Raw genomic sequence first — 21,922 nt, forward strand, 5'->3', positions numbered from 1 at the left:
AGCAAAAACCGACAATACAGGAAATGAAATGATGCAAATGCTACTATGCAGATGAAACAAAACAGAAATCAGAACATGTACCGGTTCTAGATCTAAACAAAAATTAGATGAAATAAAAAATCTAAAGATGCAGATGCGATGAATGATGCAGAAGATCGGGAATGAGAAAATGATGCTGAAATCAAACTCGATTTATATATTTTTTTATTTTTCATAACCAGAGAAAAACAGAAATGATTGAACAGGAAGAAGAAGAAGAAGATGAAGATTCGAAAGAAGAAGAAGAAGAAGATGCAGAGGATACAAACTTACCGAACCAGAGGGGTTAGAAGAGAAATTGGCCTCCACCGTTCACGCCGTCGCCGGACTGAAGAGTTTTCCACCACCACTGGCTGGAATATCAATAGAGAAAGAGGGAGAAGGGGAAGGAAGGGCAAGGAATGGCTGACGATGGTGAGAAACGGTGAGAAGAGAGGGAAGAGAGGGAAAAGAGGGGAAAGGGGAGACTTAGGCGTACAGGGTGATGACGAGTTCTGTTTTTTTCGTTTTTAAGCTTTTAAAGAAGCAAACCGGTTTGAACCGGGTTTGTTACTTATTTTTCAAAAATCTAAAAAAACTGTTTAAAGAACTTTTATTTGCTAAAAACCTCAAAACAAAATTAGTTTATTCTAACCTAATTCTAATTATTATTATTATTATTATTATTTTTATTTTTATTAAAAGCTAAAACTACTACGTAAATAACAAACATTAAAAATATGCTTAAAAATATACAAATAAAGCTATTTTTCATACATTTTCTATTTTGAAATCATTTTAGCTCATTTAATGAAAACTAGCATAAACTTGGGTTTTAAATCATTTTTATATGAAATCATGCATATTTTTAATGTTAATTAACTCTGAAATATATGCATGATCACCTTCTCTTCCTCATCTTGATGCTTCTTTCTTTGTCTTTCCTCTTCCATCTTCATTATTTGTCTTTCCTTCTCTTCCTCCTCCTTCTTCTTCTTCAATTGTCTTTCCTTCTCTTCCTCCTCCTCTTTATTCTTTCTTTGCCTTTCTTTCTCCTCCTCCTCCTTCTTCCTTTGCCTTTCTCTCTCCTCTTCCTTCTTCCTTTGCCTTTCCCTCTCCTCCTCCTCCTCCTTCCTTTGCCTTTCCCTCTCCCTCTCCTCCTCCTTCTTCATTTGCCTTTGCTTTTCATTCTCCTCCTCCTTCTTCCTTTGCTTTTCCTTCTCTTCGTCATCCTTCTTCTTCTTCAGTGATCGTTCTTCCTCATGCTTCCTTTGATCTTCAACCTCAATATTTGATGGATATTGCTCCGCATAATACAATTCCAACACTTTGTCCATTTCTTTATCATTCTCAATCTTCATTATAGTTTGGTACCCTTCATAACGCTCATATAGATGGGAATGGTGGATCATTTCATTAAGTCTCATGAAATCAAACGGTAGGAGATTTTTTGCCTGATGAGCTTTAGACATTGCTAACTTGCACAACACATAAATTTAATGCATCATTATATGTTACAACTGCCTCCCGAAGTATATAACATTACAAATTATCTCATTCGTTAAACAATCACCAACATTACAAATCGTTGCAATATTTGGCTTCATAAGTAAACATTGTTGTAAGATTTAGCAAACTTAAGTACAAATCGGGGTAACTTCATAAATACACATCGCTACTGCTTTAAATGTATAAATTGTTATTGCTTCAAACTTACAAATCGTTGTAGCAATCACAACCTTCATAAGTACATATCGTTGTAACATTTGGGCTTCATGCGTAAACATCGATGTACGATTTATCAAACTTAAGTACAAATCATGCTAATTTCATTAAATCGTGGTAATTTCATTAAATCATTACTGCTTTAAATGTATAAATCATTGTAGAAATCACAACCTTCATAAGTACATATCATTGTAACGAGGTAATTGTTTTTTGATGCCCAGAAGGTGGATAGGTACAAATCAATTTGTTTTAGTATGAAAATAGGTATTTATTAGCATGAATAGTAAAACTAGATGTAAGATTTAGCATTCAGATTTACAAATCGATTTGTTTGCATAACGAAACCTTACACGAAACTCATCAAAACAATACGAGTTTTGGTAATCTGACAGTGGAGGAGAAACACTTAGAACCATAAGGTAGACGCAACCGATGGTGGCAATGATGCTGCCACTGCGTAGACGATGACAAAGAATGTTCTGGCGGTAGTAGACGATGGCAAAAGGTGCTCTGGCGGCAGCAGACGAAGGCAAAGGTTGCTCTGGCAGCAGCAGACGATGGCAAAGGGTGCTTCAGCGGCAGCAAATGATAGCAAAGGGTGCTTTGACGGCAAAGGGTGCTCTGGTGGAAGCAGACGACGACAACGGAGGGTCCTGAGGCAGCAGACGACGGCAAAGGGTGCGTTGTCAAATGGAGCTCCTGTTACAGCAGATGGTGCAAAAGTTTTCTGCTTAGGGCAAAAATGGAATGTTTGGACTTTTAAGAGTTAACATCATTCTAGAATCGGCGTTTTCACTTTTCTAGATGGGGGATCTCGAACCATCATTTCACTTTTCTAGATGGAGGACATTTTTGTCCTTTTCTCAAACCATCATTTCATGGCGGGAATGGCAAGAAAGGGTACTTAAGTCTTTGCAACCACGCCAGACTCTGATGCTAAGTGATGCCAACACACATGGGGATACAAGCCCCATGAGCTTATATACGTGGTGCTCATTCAGACCCCTGAACACACACTATAGCAAATAATGCATCCTCGGGGGGGGGGGGGGGGGGGGACGTATAACCTGCTCCGGTTGGATCATATAGTGTCCTCAACCTCAACCTGGAGTTTTACCTTACAAGGAGGAGGGACCTATTAAGTGACCCAGTTCTTGATAGAGTTTTCCTTTATCTTTGGAACTAAAATTAATCATACTATCCTCAAAATTTATCCCAAATACCTTTTAATTTACCAAAATTCTTTGTCAATACAAAAATATGGATTCTGGACTGTTTTGAACCATTTAACCCTTCACAAGTATTTTACGCAGATCTTCCACATTAGCAATAGTGTGTTGCGAGTCTCAAATAGACTCCATCCTATATATCAGATTCATATTTTTACCAAGACTACCAGTGGATGTTGGGAGTTCGACAAAAATTAAGTGGGCATCTCCCCCTCGAGGTTCGAAAGACAATTGGGATTGAAATATTTGTGATTCATTCCGACCTAGTTGCTAATGTGAGCAAATTCTCACATAATGCAAAAAAACAAGCGATTATCTTCTGCTAAAACCATCAACCCCTATCTGCCAAATAATTACTGATTCTCATGCTTTATCAAACGACATTGTTGATGGTAGTAGCACCCATCGACCCTCCGAGAACCAGCACCACTTGCGCTGTTGTGGCCGACTTTGCAGCCCTCAAGAAAAAATTGATAGAGACACAAAAGATTGAAAAGCTTGTATTTCTTTCACACGATTTTTGAGAGACCGAGCGATAGTATATATAGCTTAATGTAAGAGTACATAGAATTTGATAATGCTACATCACATAGACTGTTAGTTATGATAATAGTTATCATAAACCGATAATACAAGAGAGTTCTAGAGGTGTGAGAGTTCTAGAGAGATCTACAACACATGGACTATCGGTTTATGATAATGATTATCATAAATCGATAATATAAAGAGAACTCTATTCAGATTATCATATTATCATTTTTGATAATCTTAGAGTTCTTTGATAGCGTAGAGTTTTGTTTCACGTCTGCAACTTTGCATTCATCGGACTCTCTGAGTATAGGCTCAACACGGTCTTGTTTACATGACCTTTATCATGCCCTTGCAAGCTCAACATGGGGTCCACAATGTTGAGCTTGTCTTTGAGAAAAATGAATCGTGAAGATGAAAGCGGTTTAGTCAGGCCGTCTGCAAGCTTATCAGAAGAATGTATGAACTGAACCTGTAGATGTCCTTTTTGCACATGATCTCAGACAAAATGAAAATCAATTTCAACATGTTTGGTGCGGGCATGAAAAACTGGATTTGCTGCAAGATATAGAGCACCAAGGTACACCATAGAATGGGAGATCAGAGACAGCACATGCAAGAGATTTATACTCGGCTTTAATGCCGAAACAAGCCATCGTCTGTTGTTTGCAGGTAGACCACGAGATTAAATTGGACCTTAAGAACATGGTGAAACCGCTCGTGGACTTGCGATCATCATGACTACTAGCCCAATCAACATCTGAAAAAACACTAAGTTGTGAGAAGGACCATGAGAGGTGCATGCCATGATGAATGGTCGCTTTTATGTAGCGCAAAATACGCTTGACCGCGGACCAGTGAGAAACTATGGGCTGGTGCATGAACTGACAAACTTTAATGACCGCAAAGGCAATATTAGGCCGCATGATAGTAAGGTACTGAAGTCCGCCCACAATGCTATGATATAAGGTGATGGAAGAGTGGGGCATCATGTTTAGATAGCCAAGTAGTGGCACTCAAAGGAGTGGAGATGGGTTTTGTATCAACCATGGCAGCGCGATGAAGTAAGAAAATTAGTGCATAGGCATGTTGAGAGAGAAGAAGTCCTGAGGGACCATAGAGTACCTCAATACCAAGAAAATAACTGAGACGACCCAAGTCTTTGATGGAAAAGGCTAGGTTGAGTTGTCGAATGAGTTCCTGAATAGCGACAGTGGAGCTGCCAGTGACGATAATATCATCAACATAGACCAATATATAGAACAAATCCACGATCTTGTAGGATAAACAACGAGGCATCAGATAGGGATATGTGAAATCAGCAAGATTGAAGATAAGAGCCGAGTCGTTGGTACCAGGCATGAGGAGCTTGCTTAAGGCCATACAGGGCTCTGTCCAGCTTGCATACATGTCATGGAAATGCAGGGTCTTCAAACCTAGGAGGTTGTGCCATATAGACTTCTTCAGAAAGAAGAACGTTTAAAAAGGCATTGTTGAAGTTTAGTTGATGTATAGGCCATCCTGACGAAACAGCAAGAGCAAGAACAACACGAACGATAGTGGGCTTTACGACGGGACTGAAAGTCTCAAAAAAGTCAATACATTCATCTTGATGAAAGCCCTTGGCAACAAAACAGGCCTTATAATGTGCCACAGAACCATCAGCATGTCGTTTGATGCAAAAAACCCACTTGGAACCAACAACATTATAATGGGGGCGAGGAGGGACAAGGTGACAAGTGTGGTTAAGGTGAAGGGCATGAAGCTCCTCCTGCATAGTCGTGCGCCACTTGGGATCAAGGTTGGCTTGTTTGAAGGTAGTGGGTTCGGGATTATGAAGGACAGAGTTAAAGCAGGTAAGGGATAAAGGATACTGGGTAGCGGTCAAGACACAGGGTTTAAAAGAGTTAGTCATGGAATGGTGTTATCCCTGCAAAATTTTCCCTTTGAGAGGGATCCTTTCACATTTCAAACATTTCTCTTTAATTTTAAGAAAATTAAAAATTAACTCGCCTCCATTTTTGAAAAAGATGGGAGATAGGGACTCGCTCGTCGGTACGAGGTTCAACCATTCCTGGCGCCTTTACCAGGGGTAATTGAACCAAGGATCGAATCAATGCCTTTTGCTTTGCGTAAATTTGACTGAGAATTTATTTCAGAATCTTAAATGCAAATTGAATCATACTTATGGTATGGTCTTTGAAAAAAATGACGGTTTAGAATATGATACATGCTTTAAAATCATTTTGATTTGAAAATATTTAGAAAATATTTCAAAATTATAATTCCAAATGAATTTCAAAATTGGATTTGGAAATACACTTTGAAAAATGTTTTGAAATGACTTTAGAAATTTATTTGAAATAAAATTTGAAATGGAAAATGAAAATGGAAATTGAAATAAAATTGAATTTAGATTTAAAATTGGAATTAAAATAAGAATTTGAAATTGAAATCAGAATTGGAAATTAAAATTGAATTGAAATTGGAATTTAAAATTGAAATTAAATTGAAATTGGAATTTAAAATTGAAATTCAGGATTTTGAAATTGAAAATAATTGAAATCAACTTGGAAGATATCTTGAAAATATTTTGAATTTAGGAATATTTTGAAATTCAAATTTTGAAATTTGGCCTTTCAAAATACTTTGAAATGAGAATTGATTTTCGAAAACAAACTAAAATTTATTTTGAAAAGTAATTTTGAAAATGAATTTCGAAAATCATTTGGAATATTTTGACATTTGAAATACTTTGAAAATGAGAATGATGGAATGATATGATTTTATGATGAATGCATTTAATAAAGGAATTCAAAAAAAATTTATTCTAAAAGGTAATTTTTTGTATTTTTGCAGAATTTAAAATAAAATTAATCTTTAATACATTCATGACTATGGTCATAAGTGCATCTCAAATTAATTTATTTTAAATTTTGATAAAAGAAGAAAATATGATGTTTTTTAAAAAAGGACCTCAAGTGTAGGTCAAATTTTATTCCATAAAAGATAAAAATCCTAAGTATTGTTCGCATTCTGACTATAGCCATAAATGTGAATAATCTACTAATGGTTATTTACCTCTTATTAGAATGGTGCGCGTGCCATTCGTGTTACACCATAGTGTTTTTTGAAAGATAAGATAAAAAAAAATGAAATGCAAAATCAATTACGAGAATTTCAAATGCGACTACATGCTCATACATTCTAATCTATACAAGAAATAGAAATTCTCATTAAATAAGATTATTACAATGTTCAAATTTAAAAATGAATAATGAAATCTTCTAATCCAAAAGCGAAGCCAATCTTCCACGCTTCCCTGCAAAACAAGAAACAATACAAAAGCGACAGAGATATAAGATACAAGAATGTAAATTAAGAATTACGAGAAAGTAAATGTGGAAAATGGATGCCAATTATGGTATACTAAATGAAAATTATATTGCATGATTTGAAATACCATGATATGAATGTGTAAGATGTAAATGCAATAATGAAACTATTTATAAGCTTGAACTCTTAAATGCAAATTCATTCAAAATTGAAATGTTAATGAAGAGCAAGAAATAAAAGGCAATTAAAAAATGCTAACATGCTAAAATAATATGCAATTGCAAGGTGAGATATGATATAAATATGATGCCAATCATGAAAGGAATGTTGATGATGAAGACAAAATGGGTTATAGATATTGAACCAAAAAGCATATACGATGACATGGCAAATGGTAGGAAGGTAGTAAATGTTATTGCAGGAAATTCAATAAAAGAGAAAAAAATGAGGTAAACACATAAATGCGGCATCAAAATAAGATGACATGTGTACGAGGTGGATCAAAATAATATGCAACTGCAAGCTATTACAGAAGGAAATGCGAAATGCAGATAAGATGATATGATGAAACTATAAAGTTGGATGATACAGATGCAAGAGATATTACACAATGCAATACATGATGTAGATGCAATGTAGAGTTAAGGGAAAAAAATAAGATGTTGCATATTGTAATTTCACAGTAATTTGAATAAAAAACCAATCAGATCTTGTAATCCTTTCACTGCAAATCTAAGCTGACAACAAAATAATTCAAATACTGGATCTGTTTTCACAACAAATCATAGCATCTCCAATTATAAGATAAATCCGAAGTAATGTTCTCAGTGAAGCAGCATGGCAGATCCAATTTACAACAAATCTAATATAGAAGAAAAGATTTCACAGTGAATTAAGTATATACTTTGTTCCAAATCAACAACATATGCACAATGATATCCATTAGAGTAAAAGCATTGATAATACAGGGCATTTGTTGATCTTGATTTCACAGAAGAAAAGATTTCAAAGTGAAATAAAAAAAAATTCACAGTGAAATTGAATCATAGTGAAATTGAAAGGTTTCATAATGAATTTTGTAATTCAAACAATGTCTATTGAAATGAATGAAATCTACAGTAGAGAAAAAATTTCTTGGTGAAATTGAACGTTGAAAAAGTATTTCACAACAATTAAAATGTAAATTGCTTTCACGATAAATCCAATCTGTTTTCACTATAGATTAGGTCGGCTATTCACACTGACTTTCACAACAAATCTGATAGGCTATCAAGGCAGATCAAATAGGTTGTTCATATTTAATTTCACAGCAAATCCAATCTGCTATTAAGGCAGATTAGATTTGCTTTCATATTTGCTTTCACAATAAATCTGATCTGCTATTAAGGCAGATCAGATTTGTTTTCACAATATGCTTTCACAACAAATCTGATCTGCTATTAAGGCAGATCAGATTTGCTTTCACGATATGCTTGAATCTTATTGAATTAGCAAATCAAATCAGAAATATCGACCAGAAATCACACACAAAATTAAATTCAAGCATTTGACGCTTAAATGAAAATCAGAGATAAGAGAGAAGAAGAAGAAAGAAGAGGAGAAGAGGAATAAGTGACTTCACCTATCAAATCGATTGGAGATTGGAGGCTTCGATGAAATCAATCATCTTTTGCTTCTGCTGAAGTTTCACCTATGAAGGAAGAAAGAGAATCGGCTATTGTCCTTTCACGAATTGGCTTCACTGAATTAGATAAGGATTGAAGACCGATGAGATTGATTGAATCTTTTGTAGATTCAGTAAGGAAGCTCCATCTAAATCTTCTTGAAATATGCGGATGGAAGCATTTGTCAATAGCAGCAACATAATCGGTCGATCAACAGCCGTTCTACATGATCTGGACTCTGATTGCTTCAATTCTGATCAAGATGATCAGATCTACCTCTCAGATGATCAGATCTACCGGTGAGGAAGGGAATCTGAGGAAGAGAGGAAGATGAAGGAGGAGAAGGAGGGAGAAAGAGAGGGAAAGAAGAAGGAAAGAGAAGGGAAAAAAAGAGATCGAAAGGGAGAAAGAGGGAGAAATGAAAGATGGAAAAAGGAGGGAAAGAGGATATCCCCTTTTCTTTTCTTTTGAAAATTGATCGAGCGCCCTTTGAAAAAATCTTTCATCCCCCCTTTGTCCGATGCCTTCCCTCTCCTTATAAAGGAGAGGGTGGTTTTGAAGATTTTTAAAAATACCCTTTTAAGTTTTCAAAAATTTTAAAAGGGGTTTATTTGCAAAAGGTTTTCTGAAAACCTCTTTTTTTAATCTAAAGTCATTTCATTTTATTATTTTTTTGAAATTTTTGCTTTTCTTTTTCTTTTCTTTTCTTTTCTTTTGTTTTATTTTAGAAAAAGAAATATAAACTGCAAATGTTTTAAGAAATAAGATCCAGATGGAATTTTGAAAGATTTTACAAAATATTGAATTGCAAAAGAGAGTTTTTGAAATAAAAGAATAAATTTTAAAAACGGATCTAGATCTGAACTTTTGAGTAAAATTTGAGTTTGGATCTCGAATTGAGAAAATGAAAGGAATGGATCTAAATAGAGATTGGATCCGAATATTTGAGCCATACAGAGAATTGATTTTGAATTTTCAAATTTAGATTAAAAATAGAAGGATCGAGCTCAAGATTGGACTCGGATATCTAATTTGGATCTAGGTTTGGATCTGGTATAGAAAATGGAATTGAGCTTTGGATCTTCAACAGAGAAATGAATCTGAGAAATGATCAGAAATTGACCCAATTGCCCTTTTGAATGACTCAGAAAGTGGAACTCAAGGTCAAAGGATAATTTTTAGAATTTGGAAAATTTTGGGTGTTTACAGATGCCCCTCTTTGCTTCTAAGCCGGTTAAAAGCCGAGCTTAGTAGCAAAGAAAATACACCAAATTTTAAAACAAAAATGCCCTAGTCAGAAAATCTGAACTGAGTATGAAAGAATTGTTTTGTGAAAATGAATCTCAGGTTCAACACCTTATCCTAAGTGACTTGGAAAAAGATAAAATCCTTGATAATGAAATAATTTAGATAAAATGAAATGAGGAAATCATGATGGGACTTTTGGATGAAGATCCCAACATTGTAAAAAGGAGATTTTGATGAAGTCTCATGGCTGAGACAAAAATAAGCTTTTGGGAAGATTCAGGTTTAGCCCTTAACCTGGATGGGACGAAGATATCTCAAAATGAATTTCAAGTTTAACCCTTACCTGAATGGGGGAGAAAAACATAAAAACCATGATGGGACATTTTTGAAAAATACCTCATGAGAGGAGGCTCAGGTACAATCCTTACCTGAATGGATATGAAAAGTATGGATTCTTCTCCAGGATGGGGAAACCATGATGGGACTGAAAGAAATACCTCATCAAAATGAGACAACTCTTTTTGAAGATGTAAGTCATGCTAGGTCGCATCAAGATAGACATTGTGTATTTATTTCATTTTTGAATAGCCAAAAATTTTTGCCAATAAGATGGAATTGTAATTGATTTAAATGTTTGAAAATGTGCACGTATGTGCGAAAGATACTCCTTTTTTACCTAGAGTATTTCCTCCAATGAGGTCAACTCCCCGGATTCAAGAGTCAAATTCAAATTTTTAATGTTGCTGATTTTCTTCAAGGAAGCTATCAATTTCCTTGATATAAGAAGAAAAGAAAATATTCTCAATTTTATAAAAGCGAGTAGTGAAAAGATGTTGATAAAAGAATTTTGCATGAGAAAAGATGATCCTTTGCAATTTTGGCAATTTGATATCTGAGATATACTTTTTACACCTTTTGAGACATAGAATGAATTCTTTTGTTGAGGTTTGGCGAGAATTTCATTACATCAACCTTCAACTTGGAGATGCGTTGATTTTCCCTAGAAGAACACTTCATACTCCTTCAACTTGTAGATAATCAGGGTCTTCTTTGTCCCCAGAAATTGATAAAGATGTCTCTTTCGATTGAAATCTTTTGATAGTATGAATCAAATATCTTTAAGGTTGGGAGGTTCATCGCATCGGCCTTCAACTTGGTGATAATTTTGAACTTTCCCTGGAAGGATACGTCACACACTTCTTCATCTTGAAGGTGATCTGAATCTTCTTTATCCCCGGGGATCTAACTCGCATATCAATCTTTAACATGATGATAGTTGAGAGATCCCTTTTGCAGATAATCAATTATACTTGCTCTATTGGGAGATTGAGTGGATTTTTTTATTGCTCAGAATATTTCCATTGCTTTTCTTGCCAGAAGAATCTCCGCCCTTGTCCTCTGTCGTGGCCTCAATAGGGACCTCAGCCTCGTCCTTTGCCCCTGAATAAAGCAAACGCAGTTTGCTATTGTTCTTGAGGTTCAGGAGGCTTGGCCTGAGTGAGGAGTACACGCCGTTCTTGATTAAGGAGCAGATCATACAGATCTATAAACATGTATGTGGCTGAATTGGTGGTGATTGAAGTTACAAAACTTTTATATTAAAAAGGAAGGTCATTTAGGGTTATTTACACTAGTTCTTCATCCTCTATAGGATGACAAGAGGCGGCCGGAGAATTTGCTAAAAATTTAGTACGGTCTAGGTAGGATAACATGTCCATACTTTCTTTTTTGATAAAAGTGAGGTCTTTCTTCAAAAGCATGAATCTCAAAGGTGATTGAGACCCGTATAACTTTTCAGGAGAAGCCAGGCTTCACGGGCCATTTTTGTTCTTATGATTTGCCCGAAAACAACTCCAGAGATAGTTGCTTTGATCCAACCGAGGGCCAGCTGGTCAGAACGAATCCAAATAGGATAATTCAGATTTTCAGTCTTACCTCCTTCTTTGGCAGTGAAGGGATCTAGTTGAGAACACAATCCATCAACAAACTTAAGGAGATCCTGACTTATCATGATGGATTCAAGTTGTAATCTCTACATGAGATAGTTGTCTCGATTTAACTTTACTTAGACAAGGCTAGCGATGGCATTCCATTGGGTTATGGAGGACAAGAAAGACAATAAGCGGCCATTGAAAGCTCGTTGGAGATGGATGGCTCTGATACCATGATAGAGACGCAGAAGATTGAAAAGCTCGTATTTCTCTCACGTGTTTTCTGAGAGACAGAGCGATAGTATATATAGCTTAATGTAAGAGTAAATAGAATTTGATAATGCTACAACACATGGATTGTCGGTTATGTTAATAGTTATCATAAACAGATAATACAAGGGAGTTCTAGAGATGTGAGAGTTCTAGAGAGATCTACAGCACACGGACTATCGGTTTATGATAATTATCATAAACCGATAATACAAAGAGAGTTTTATTCAGATTATCATATTATCGTTTTTGATAATCTTAGAATTCTTTGATAGCGCAGAGTTCTGTTTCACGTCTGCAACTTTGCATTCATCGAACTCTCTGTGTAGGCTCAACACGTCTGCACGTCTTGTTTACGTGACCTTTATCATGACCTTTATAAAAAATGTGACCTTGCAATTGCCTTGGAGACGAATCCCCGCAGAGGCTGCGTCACATGGATTACCGGTCATGACAAACTTCTTCATAAAAAAGAAGCGAACGCTCTAGGGGAATGCCAAGAAGATCTTTCGGACGAGTGATGAGAGGATTCAATTTGCAAGTCCCGGCTGCGAGTTCTACCCCTGGATCACCATCTTCACCCCCTCAGGGAGCGGCCACCAAGTACAGCAGGAAGGAGACGTACCAGCTGGTGTTGACGACGTTCTCCGGCCGAAACTCGTCTAGAATCATGTAACATGCTGCCATGGACTTCAGAAGCCAAAGAGGGAATAAGAGATTCTTCGGAGAGAAGACAAGTTGCTTTAGGGCAAAGGTCGAGACAACAACGATCTCGGACCCGGTCGCCTGAGCAGCTGGCCATTCCACTCCGGACTCGGTGCCGGCGAAGCTTATCGAGGCATCGGAACACAGCGTCTTGATCTCGTCGGCAATCGCTATCGCCTGGTAGATGTGGCCACTAGCTCCGCCTCCGAAGAACATGATCCTGGTCTCACACACGCTGCACAAAGTTCTCACACAAAATTAGGATGAAAGAAGGAGAGAGAGAGTGCATAAAAAACAAAGAAAATTCGTGGAGAGGAAGAGTATTTGTTGGAGCGTGGAAATTTTTTTATGAGTATTTTTGTAATTTTGTTTTAGACTCCTTAAAAGATCAAAACTACAACTCTTGTATTTTTTTATTGTATTCTTATTTAAAGAATATCTCAATCGAATAGAGAAGGCTCAGTGCGATCCTAAACGTAGGCAGTTCTCTTCGAACCACATAAAATCCAGTTTTTGTGTTGTTGCTATTGCATTTTCTTCTTCCCTTCCTTCATCTTCATCCGTTTGAGGATGAGGCAACAGTGAGCCAGCCTTACTTCAAGAGATAATCGGAAGAGGAGGGTGGTGGAGATGATGAAGCACAAGAAGGGAGCTATCCACCGATAGACCTCATTAGGGAAAGAGAATTACTTGTTTTTCAACATTATGTGCGAATCCGCTCACATTCACAGCTGTCTTTTGAACCTCTATGAGGAGATGAACACTTAATTTATGCGAAAATCCCGATATTTGCAGGTAGGCCTTGTAAAAATGCGAAACTGATGTCCAGGATGAGGTCTATCAGAGATTTGCAACACACTGCTGCTAATGTTGGATATCCACGTAAAATACCTGCGGAGGGTAAAATGGTCTAAAAAAATTAAGAATCAGCGTTTTTGGATAGATAAAGAATTTTGGCAAATTAACGGGTAATTACGAGAACGGGCCAATTCTCGAGGACAGTACGGTGATTTTTTGAAATTTTTTTTTTTATAAAAATGCTGTTTTCAGATAAATTATTTAAATTCGACACATTCCATGACCAATCAAAGCCTGCTTCTAACAGATCAGGTGGATCTAAAAGAAAGTGCTTTCAGCTTTGCCTTTGATTCCTCTCCATAATTTTCTGGCCTAATTTGTCTAATTGGAGAAATTCAAAACTGACCTGGACCCACTGTCTGGTTCCGTTAACTAGATTGTGATTTTATAAGGTCCAAATTCATGGATATTAATTACAAACATGGATTTCTGCCCAACCCAATATCCATAACCTGTTGTTTTTATCTATGCACTGTCAAATGAAGATTTTTACTAAACTGATCAAGCATGATCATATCTCTCTGGAGCTGGAGCTGGAGCTGGAGCTGGATCCATGTATACAAGACCCAGTGGGGCCTTGATCTTGATGCAACAAGGATCCTATCTCGCCCAAGCGGGATTCAACCACAGCCTGGCCATGTGAAACTACACCAATTGTCGGTTCCTAACTTTGGTCCCTAACAAAGAATTCAATCATGGAAACCCCAAAGAATACCCCCCAAGGTATCATACAATTGACAACAATGATCTGAAGAAGTATCCTGGTGGGACACTAGAATGGGATGTTCCATCTATGAATATAGACAAGTTAGCACCTCTCTCTCTCTCTCTCTCTCTCTCTCTCTCTCTCTCTCTCTCTCTCTCTATAAATAACTAACAAAAACCGCTGTTCAGGTGGTTAGGGCTAATCTAAAATGATGCATGCCTTATGCGACCCAGGTTATATGTTCCCCCCCGGAACACGCAGTTGCGTGTTCTCGGGTCTGAATGAGCACCACGTATGTAAGCACGTGGGGCTCATTTCCCCGTGTGTGTCGGCATCACTTAGCATCAGAGTCTGGTTTGTTTGCAAAGACTTAAGTACCCTTTCCCACCATTAGCGCCATGAAACGATGTTTCGAGTAAAGGACAAAAATGTCCTCCCGCCAGAAGAGAGAAAGGGTTAAAATCATCATCATTTTCGCCCTAAGGAGTAAACAATTCTGCTTTAACAGGAGCTCCTCGCAATATGTCACCATAAACGTTCTGGCTCACCCTTTGACGATGAACCATCTGCTGTAACAGGAGCTCTCTTTGATTATGCAGCCTTTGACGTCGTCTGCTGTCGCAGAATCACCCTTTGTCGTCGTCTGTTGCCACCAGATCAACCCTTTTCGTCGTCTACTGCCGCTGGAGCACTCATTTTCATCGTCTACTGCCGCCCGAGCACCTTTTTTCATCGTCTATTGTCGTCGGAGTATAGTCGGGGCATTGTTACCACCATCGGCTGCATCTACTTTCTAGGTGTTTCTCCTCCACTATCGGATTAGCAAAACTTGTGTCCTTTTGGTGAGTTTTGTATAAGGTTTCGTTATGTAAACAAATCGATTTTTGTTATGTAAATCTGAATGCTCAATCTTACAACTGGTTATACTATTCATGCTAAATAACACTTATTTTCATACTAAAACAAATCGATTTGTACCTATCCACCTTCTGGGTGTCGAAAAACAGTTAGCACGATTTGTTCTTGTAAAGGCCAAACATTACAACGATATGTACTTATGAGCTCTAAATTTCTACAACAATTTGTAAGTTTGAATTTAACAATGATTTATACATTTAATGCAGTAGCAATTTGTTCGATGCAGCGACGATTTATACATTTCAAGCAGTAGCGATTTAGCCGATTTATGATTTATGATTCATGATTTATACATTTAAAGCAACCACGATTTATACATTTAATGCAGTAGCAATTTATGATTTATAATGATATGTACTTATGAAGGGTTCAATTTCTACAACAATTTGCAGTTAAATTTATGTTTTGTGCAGGTTAGCAATGACTACAATTCGTAAGACAAGAAAGCCTTCGTCGTTTGAGGGGATGACTCTTAAAGAAATCATCCGCCAATCTGATATATATGAAGGTTATATAAAGTACCAAAATATAATGAACATTGACCATGAAAAAGACAGGAACAAATTGTTGGATATTTATTATGCGGAGCCTGATCCATCAGATATTGAAGATGAAAAGCAAACGAAGAAAGATGAGGAAGAACGAAGGATGAAGAAGAAGAAGAAGGATGACGAAGAGAAGGAAAAGCAAAGGAAGGAGGAGGAGAATGAAAACTATGCGCAATTATAAGGCAAAAGGATTTTTTCCTGCCGACCATGCAAAATTAAATCTACATGCACATCATTCTTCATGTTATCTATCATGATCGTCAGTTGCATCGCACTATACTATGCATTGAGTTGTTATTTACCGTGCCAATTAAAGAAATGATTTATTGTATATGTGTGTTGACGATAGCGATTCACGTGACAGTGATTTAATGACAGCTACGGCGCTGTGAAGCGATTTCAATTTTAATCGCTAAATGAACAACAATTTGAATATGCAAATCACCACCGCAATCGCGCAATAATGTAAATGTCGCACGCACATGTTTCAATATCATAATACAAATATCTTATAAATCGACACTAGCAAACACATAATATGTTACAAATCGATATACATATCGCATAATATATTACAAATCGATACAAAAATTCAGCATAATAGCTTACACATCGCTATTTGCGTTATACTATTCCAATATTTTCTATACAAGGGCAAATCGTTGTGGCCGACATATACGTCATTGCGTAAATCGCATAAATTATCAACCGGAATTCAGGTCTCACAAGGCATATCGATTTTTGACAACGATCGGGATGTGGAATGACGTTTACTACTGAATCTCAAACGTTATAACAATATGTACTTATGAAAGGTGTGATTTCTACATCAATTTGTATGTTTGAAGCAGCGATTTGTATGTTTAAAGCAGGAACAATTTATACGTTTGATAAAATAGCGATATATACTTGTTGACGATAGTGATTCATGTGACAACTATTTAATTATAGGTATGAAGCTTTGAAGCGATTTCCATAAAAATCGCTAAATGAGCAACGATTTGAACACGCAAATGGCCACCTCATGTCGCTACAATGTAAATTCCTCACGCACAGTTTTTAATTACATACTACAATATCTAACAAATTGATACTAGAAAACACTTAATATTTTACAAATTGGTACATATATCCCATAATATATTATTATACCTAACCATATACTCTAAACCCTAAACCCTTAATATCTTACTAAACTCTAACCCTAAACCCATAATATATTACTAAACACTAAACCGTAAACCCTAACGTTGAACCCTTAATATCTTACTAAACTCTAACCCTAAACCCATAATATATTACTAAACCCTAAACCCTAAACTCCAAACTGTAAACCCTAAACCCTAAAACCTAAACCCTAAACCCAAAACCTAAATCCTAAACCCTAAACCCTAAACCCTAAACCCTAAACCCTAAACCTAACCCTAAACCCTAAACCCTAAACCCTAAACCCTAAACCCTAAACCCTAAACCCTAACCCTAAACCCTAAACCCTTTAACCGTAAACCCTTTAACCCTAAACCCTAAACCCTAAACCTAAACCCTAACATAAACTAAACCCTAAACCCTAAACCTTAACCCTAAACCCTAAAAACTCAAACCCTGAACCTAAACCCTAAACTCTTAAGATATTGTTTTGATTATTAATATTGATTTAAGATATTGTTTTGATTCTAAATATCAATTTTTAAGATATCAATACGAATTTTCAAATCGATTTAAGATATTGTTCTGAATCTTAATATCGATTTCTATGCTAATTCTTAATATCGATTTAAGATATTGTTTTGATTCTTAATATCGATTAAAGATATTGTTTTGATTCTAAATATCGATTTGTAAGATATCAATAGGAATTTCCATATCGATTTAAGATGTTGTTTTGATTCTTAATATCGATTTAAGATATTATTTTGATTTTAAATATCAATTTTAAAGATATCAATACGAATTTCCAAATCAATTTAAGATATTGGTCTGAATCTTAATATTGATTTCTATGCTGATTCTTAATATCGATTTAAGATATTATTTTGATTGTTAATATCGATTTAAGATATTGTTTTGATTCTAAATATCGATTTTTAAGATATTAATAGAAATTTCTATATTGATTTAAGATGTTTTGATTCTTAATATCGATTTCTATGTTGATTCTTAATATCGATTTAAGATATTGTTTTGATTCTTAATATTGATTAAAGATATTGTTTTGATTCTAAATATCGATTTGTAAGATATCAATAGGAATTTTCATATCAATTTAAGCTATTGTTTTGATTCTTAATATCGATTTAAGATATTGTTCTGATTCTAAATATCGATTTTAAAGATATCAATATGAATTTCCAAATCGATTTAAGATATTATTCTAAATCTTAATATTGATTTCTATATATGTTGATTCTTAATATCGATTTAAGATATTGTTTTGATTCTTAATATCGATTTAAGATATTATTTTGAATCTAAATATCGATTTTTAATATATCAATAGGAATTTCCATATCGATTTAAGATGTTGTTTTGATTCTTAATATCAATTTAAGATATTGTTTTGATTCTAAATATCAATTTTTAAGATATCAATACGAATTTCCAAATCGATTTAAGATATTGTTCTGAATCTTAATGTTGATTTTTATGTTGATTCTTAATATTGATTTAAGATATTGTTTTGATTCTTAATATCGATTTAAGACATTGTTTTGATTCTAAATATTGATTTTTAAGATATCAATAGGAATTTTTATATCGATTTAAGATGTTGTTTTGATTCTTAATATCGATTAAAGATATTATTTTGATTCTAAATATTGATTTCTATCCTAATTCTGTATATCGATTTATATGCTATCAACAGTGATTTCCATATCGATTTGTATGATATTTGATCATCGATTTGTGTTATACTATGACAATATTTTTGTAACAAAGGCAAATCTTTGTGGCCGACAAAGACATCATTATAAAATCCTTTATTATAAAACGTGAACCACAAAAAACATGAACCGAAAAAAAATCTTTGGCGGGTCCCATAAGCATTAAACTCCTCGGCTATAAAAGGAGCTCTTCGCAATATTTCCCCTAAACGTTCCACAAAAAATTTAACGCTTCATCTTCTTTCGCCGGAGCACCCTTTGCCGTCTCAGTGAGTTTTTGTGTTGTGTAGGTTACCAATGGCTTACATTCGTAAGAGAAGAAATGTTTCATCGTCAGTGGGGAAATCTCTTAATGAAATCATCCAACAGTATGCTTTGTATGAGCAATTAGAAGCATACTACAGAATAATAAAAATTGAGAATGATAAAGAAATGGAGCAATTGCTGGTAAAGTATAGAGCGGAGCCTAATCCGTCATATATTGAAGATGATAATCCAACGAAGAATGATGAGGAAGAAGTACAGATGAAAAAGAAGAAGAAGGACGACGAAGAGAAGCAAAATGAAAAGAAGGAGGAGGATAATGAAAAAAAGCAAAGAAAATCAAGGCAAAAGAAGGAGGAAGTGGAAGATAGGGGAAAGAAAAGGAATAATAAGGAGAAAGAGAAAGAGAAGCAAAGGCAAAAGGAGGAGGAGGAGGAGGAGAGGGAAAAGCAAAGGAAGAATAAGGAGGAGGAGGAAGAGAAGCGAAGGCAAAAGAAGGATGAGGAGGAGAGGGAAAAGCTAAGGAAGAATAAGGAGAAGGAGGAAGAGAAGCGAAGGCAAAAGATGGAGGAGGAGGAGAGGCAAAAGCAAAGGAAGAATAAGGAGAAGGAGGAAGAGAAGCGAAGGCAAAAGGAGGAGGAGTAGGAAAGGGAAAATCAAAGGAAGAATAAGGAGGAGGAAGAGAAGCAAAGGCAAAAGGAGGAGAGAGAAAAACAAAGGAGGAAGAGAAGCGAAGGCAATTGAAGAAGAAATTAGAGGAGGAAGAGAAGCAAAGACAGTTGAAAAAGAAGGAGGAGGAGGAAGAGAAGGAAAGACAATTGAAGAAGAATGAAGAGAAAAGGCAAAGGAAAGATATTCAGGATGAGGAAGAGAAGAAAAGGTAAAGGAAGGAGAAGGAGGACGAGGAAGAGAAGGAAAGACAAAAGAAGAAGAAGGCGGACGAGGAAGAGAAGGAAAGGCAAAGGAAAGAGAAGAAGGATGAGGAAGAGAAGGAAAGACAAAGGAAGGAGAAGGAGAATGAGGAAGAGAAGGAAAGAGAAAGGAAGAAGTAGGACGAGGAAGATAAGGAAAAAGAAAGAAAGAAGCAGGAGGAAGAGAAAGAAAGGAAAAGGAAAAAGCAAACGATGAACGCGAAAGATGGAAGGAAGGAAGAAGTACAAAAGCAGAGGAAGGGAGGGGATGAAGAGGAGAAAAGTATGACCAAGGTACGTTAATCGCTACTATATGTCGTGATGTATTATTGTAGGTATTATTATGTATAGTGATTACTATGTATAGCGATTACTATGAATAGTGATTACTCTATATAGCGATTACTCTGTATAGCGAATATTGCGATAGCGATTACTATGTATAGCGATTACTGCGATAGCGATTACTGCGATGGTGATTACTATGTATAGCGATTAATTATGATTTGATATTTTGTGTTACAGGCATGTCAGAAAAGAAGCATAGCAACAAGTGAAAAGCTGAAAGGGTGATGTCAGTGGTCTGTAGTTTTGTCGTGGTTCAGAAAGCTGAGTGAATATCAGAAGGACCGATTACGAAAGATACACTTCGGTGGCCTTCTGAACCAACATTATTTTGAAAATTGCTGGAACACCATGACCCACCTGGTCAATAAGTGGAACCATAAGACGAACACGTTGCAGTTTGCGGGTTTTGAGATCACCATGACCCTAGAAGATGTGGCACGGATTACGGGTCTTAAGTGCCATGGAAGTGTTGTCCTAACAAGGGATTCAAACTATAACCCAAGGGACAATTGCACAGCCCTTCTAGGAATGTCGATGGAGGAATGGCGTGAGTGTATTTCTGGTGGAAGCAATTCTTCATTGATAAAAGTTCATTTTTTCTGTAATAAATGGGAAGGTCGGTCCACTGCATGTGCATCTGAAGCAGCTGACCAAGAATTGTGCGGCTTTCTTCTTTATTTTTTTGGTCTTACTTTATTTTCTGATTGTTCTAGTTCGAGAATAAGTTACTTGTGGCTGCAGTTCTTGAAAGACTTAGATGAAGTCGACAACTGGGCATGGGGTGCTGCTATGCTCGCACACTTGTACAGTCAACTTTATAGTGTGAGTAAAGGTACAAAAATCATCGGGGGGTTTGGCCATTTGTTCAGGTATTTGTTTATTACATATTTAGTGCTTGTGGACTAAGCTCGTTGAAGGTTGTAGTCTTACTAATATATTGTTTTTGTAGGCCTGGATGTGGGAGCATATTGTTGTCTTGCATCCTCAGTGTGGCCATGCGGTTTGTGGTTTTCCCAAGATTGGCCAGTGGGCTTCAATAAATGTCAAGGAGGAAAATGCTCAGTTCATTTTAGATGGGTTGCAATTAAATAAGGTAAATTGTTTAAAATCATTATAATGTTTAGCATTTTTAAGTAATCATCGCTTTACGATTTTGTCTTCCTTAGTACAAATTGTTATCTCCTTAGCATCTAACTTTTATTAGCGTAAATCGTTATAATGTTTAGCATTCTTAAGTAATCAGCGCTTTAGGATTTTGTCTTCCATAGTACAAATTGTTATCTCCTTAGCATCTAACTTTCATTAACGTAAATCATTATAATGTTTAGCATTCTTAAGTAATTATTGCTTTACGATTTTGTCTTTCTTAGTACAAATCGTTATCTCCTTAGCATCAAACTTTCATTAGCGTAAATCATTATAATGTTTAGTATTCTTAAGTAATCATCGCTTTAGGATTTTGCCTTCTTTATTACAAATTGTTATCGCATTTGCATCTAACTTTCATTATCGTAAATTATTGTAATGTTTAGCATTCTTAAGTAATCATCGCTTTAGGATTTTGTATTCCTTAGTACAAATCGTTATTGCATTTGCATCTAACTTTTATTAGCATAAATCATTGTAATGTTTAGCATTCTTAAGTAATCATCGCATTCAACATTTTATCTTCCTTAGTACAAATCGTTATTGCATTCAGCATTTTGCATGAATAATTATGTCTATATCTAAACCACAATCTCGATTGTACAGGTTGTGTGGGGACCATATGGGGATGGGGAGGACAATGATAACGAGGTTGTTGTCGAGGTTGTGAGACTGTCTATCTAC

At 35.9% G+C, this 21,922-nt stretch overlaps 1 protein-coding gene across 1 annotated transcript; it reads right to left on the reverse strand.

Annotated features, from left to right (window-relative positions):
* Window positions 1-3,774: 3,774 nt before the first annotated feature.
* On the reverse strand, window positions 3,775-4,495 carry LOC149849065 (secreted RxLR effector protein 161-like). The gene is made up of 2 exons (XM_090006878.1): window positions 4,088-4,495; window positions 3,775-3,975 (listed from the first exon to the last, which is right to left on the reverse strand). Exons 1-2 carry the CDS (start codon window positions 4,493-4,495, stop codon window positions 3,775-3,777), a joined length of 609 nt encoding a protein of 202 aa, XP_089863004.1.
* Between the last annotated feature and the right edge of the window lie 17,427 nt (window positions 4,496-21,922).

Source organism: Nuphar pumila, chromosome 1 (assembly GCF_984573655.1).
Source record: "Nuphar pumila chromosome 1, dmNupPumi1.hap1.1, whole genome shotgun sequence".
NCBI lineage: Eukaryota > Viridiplantae > Streptophyta > Magnoliopsida > Nymphaeales > Nymphaeaceae > Nuphar > Nuphar pumila.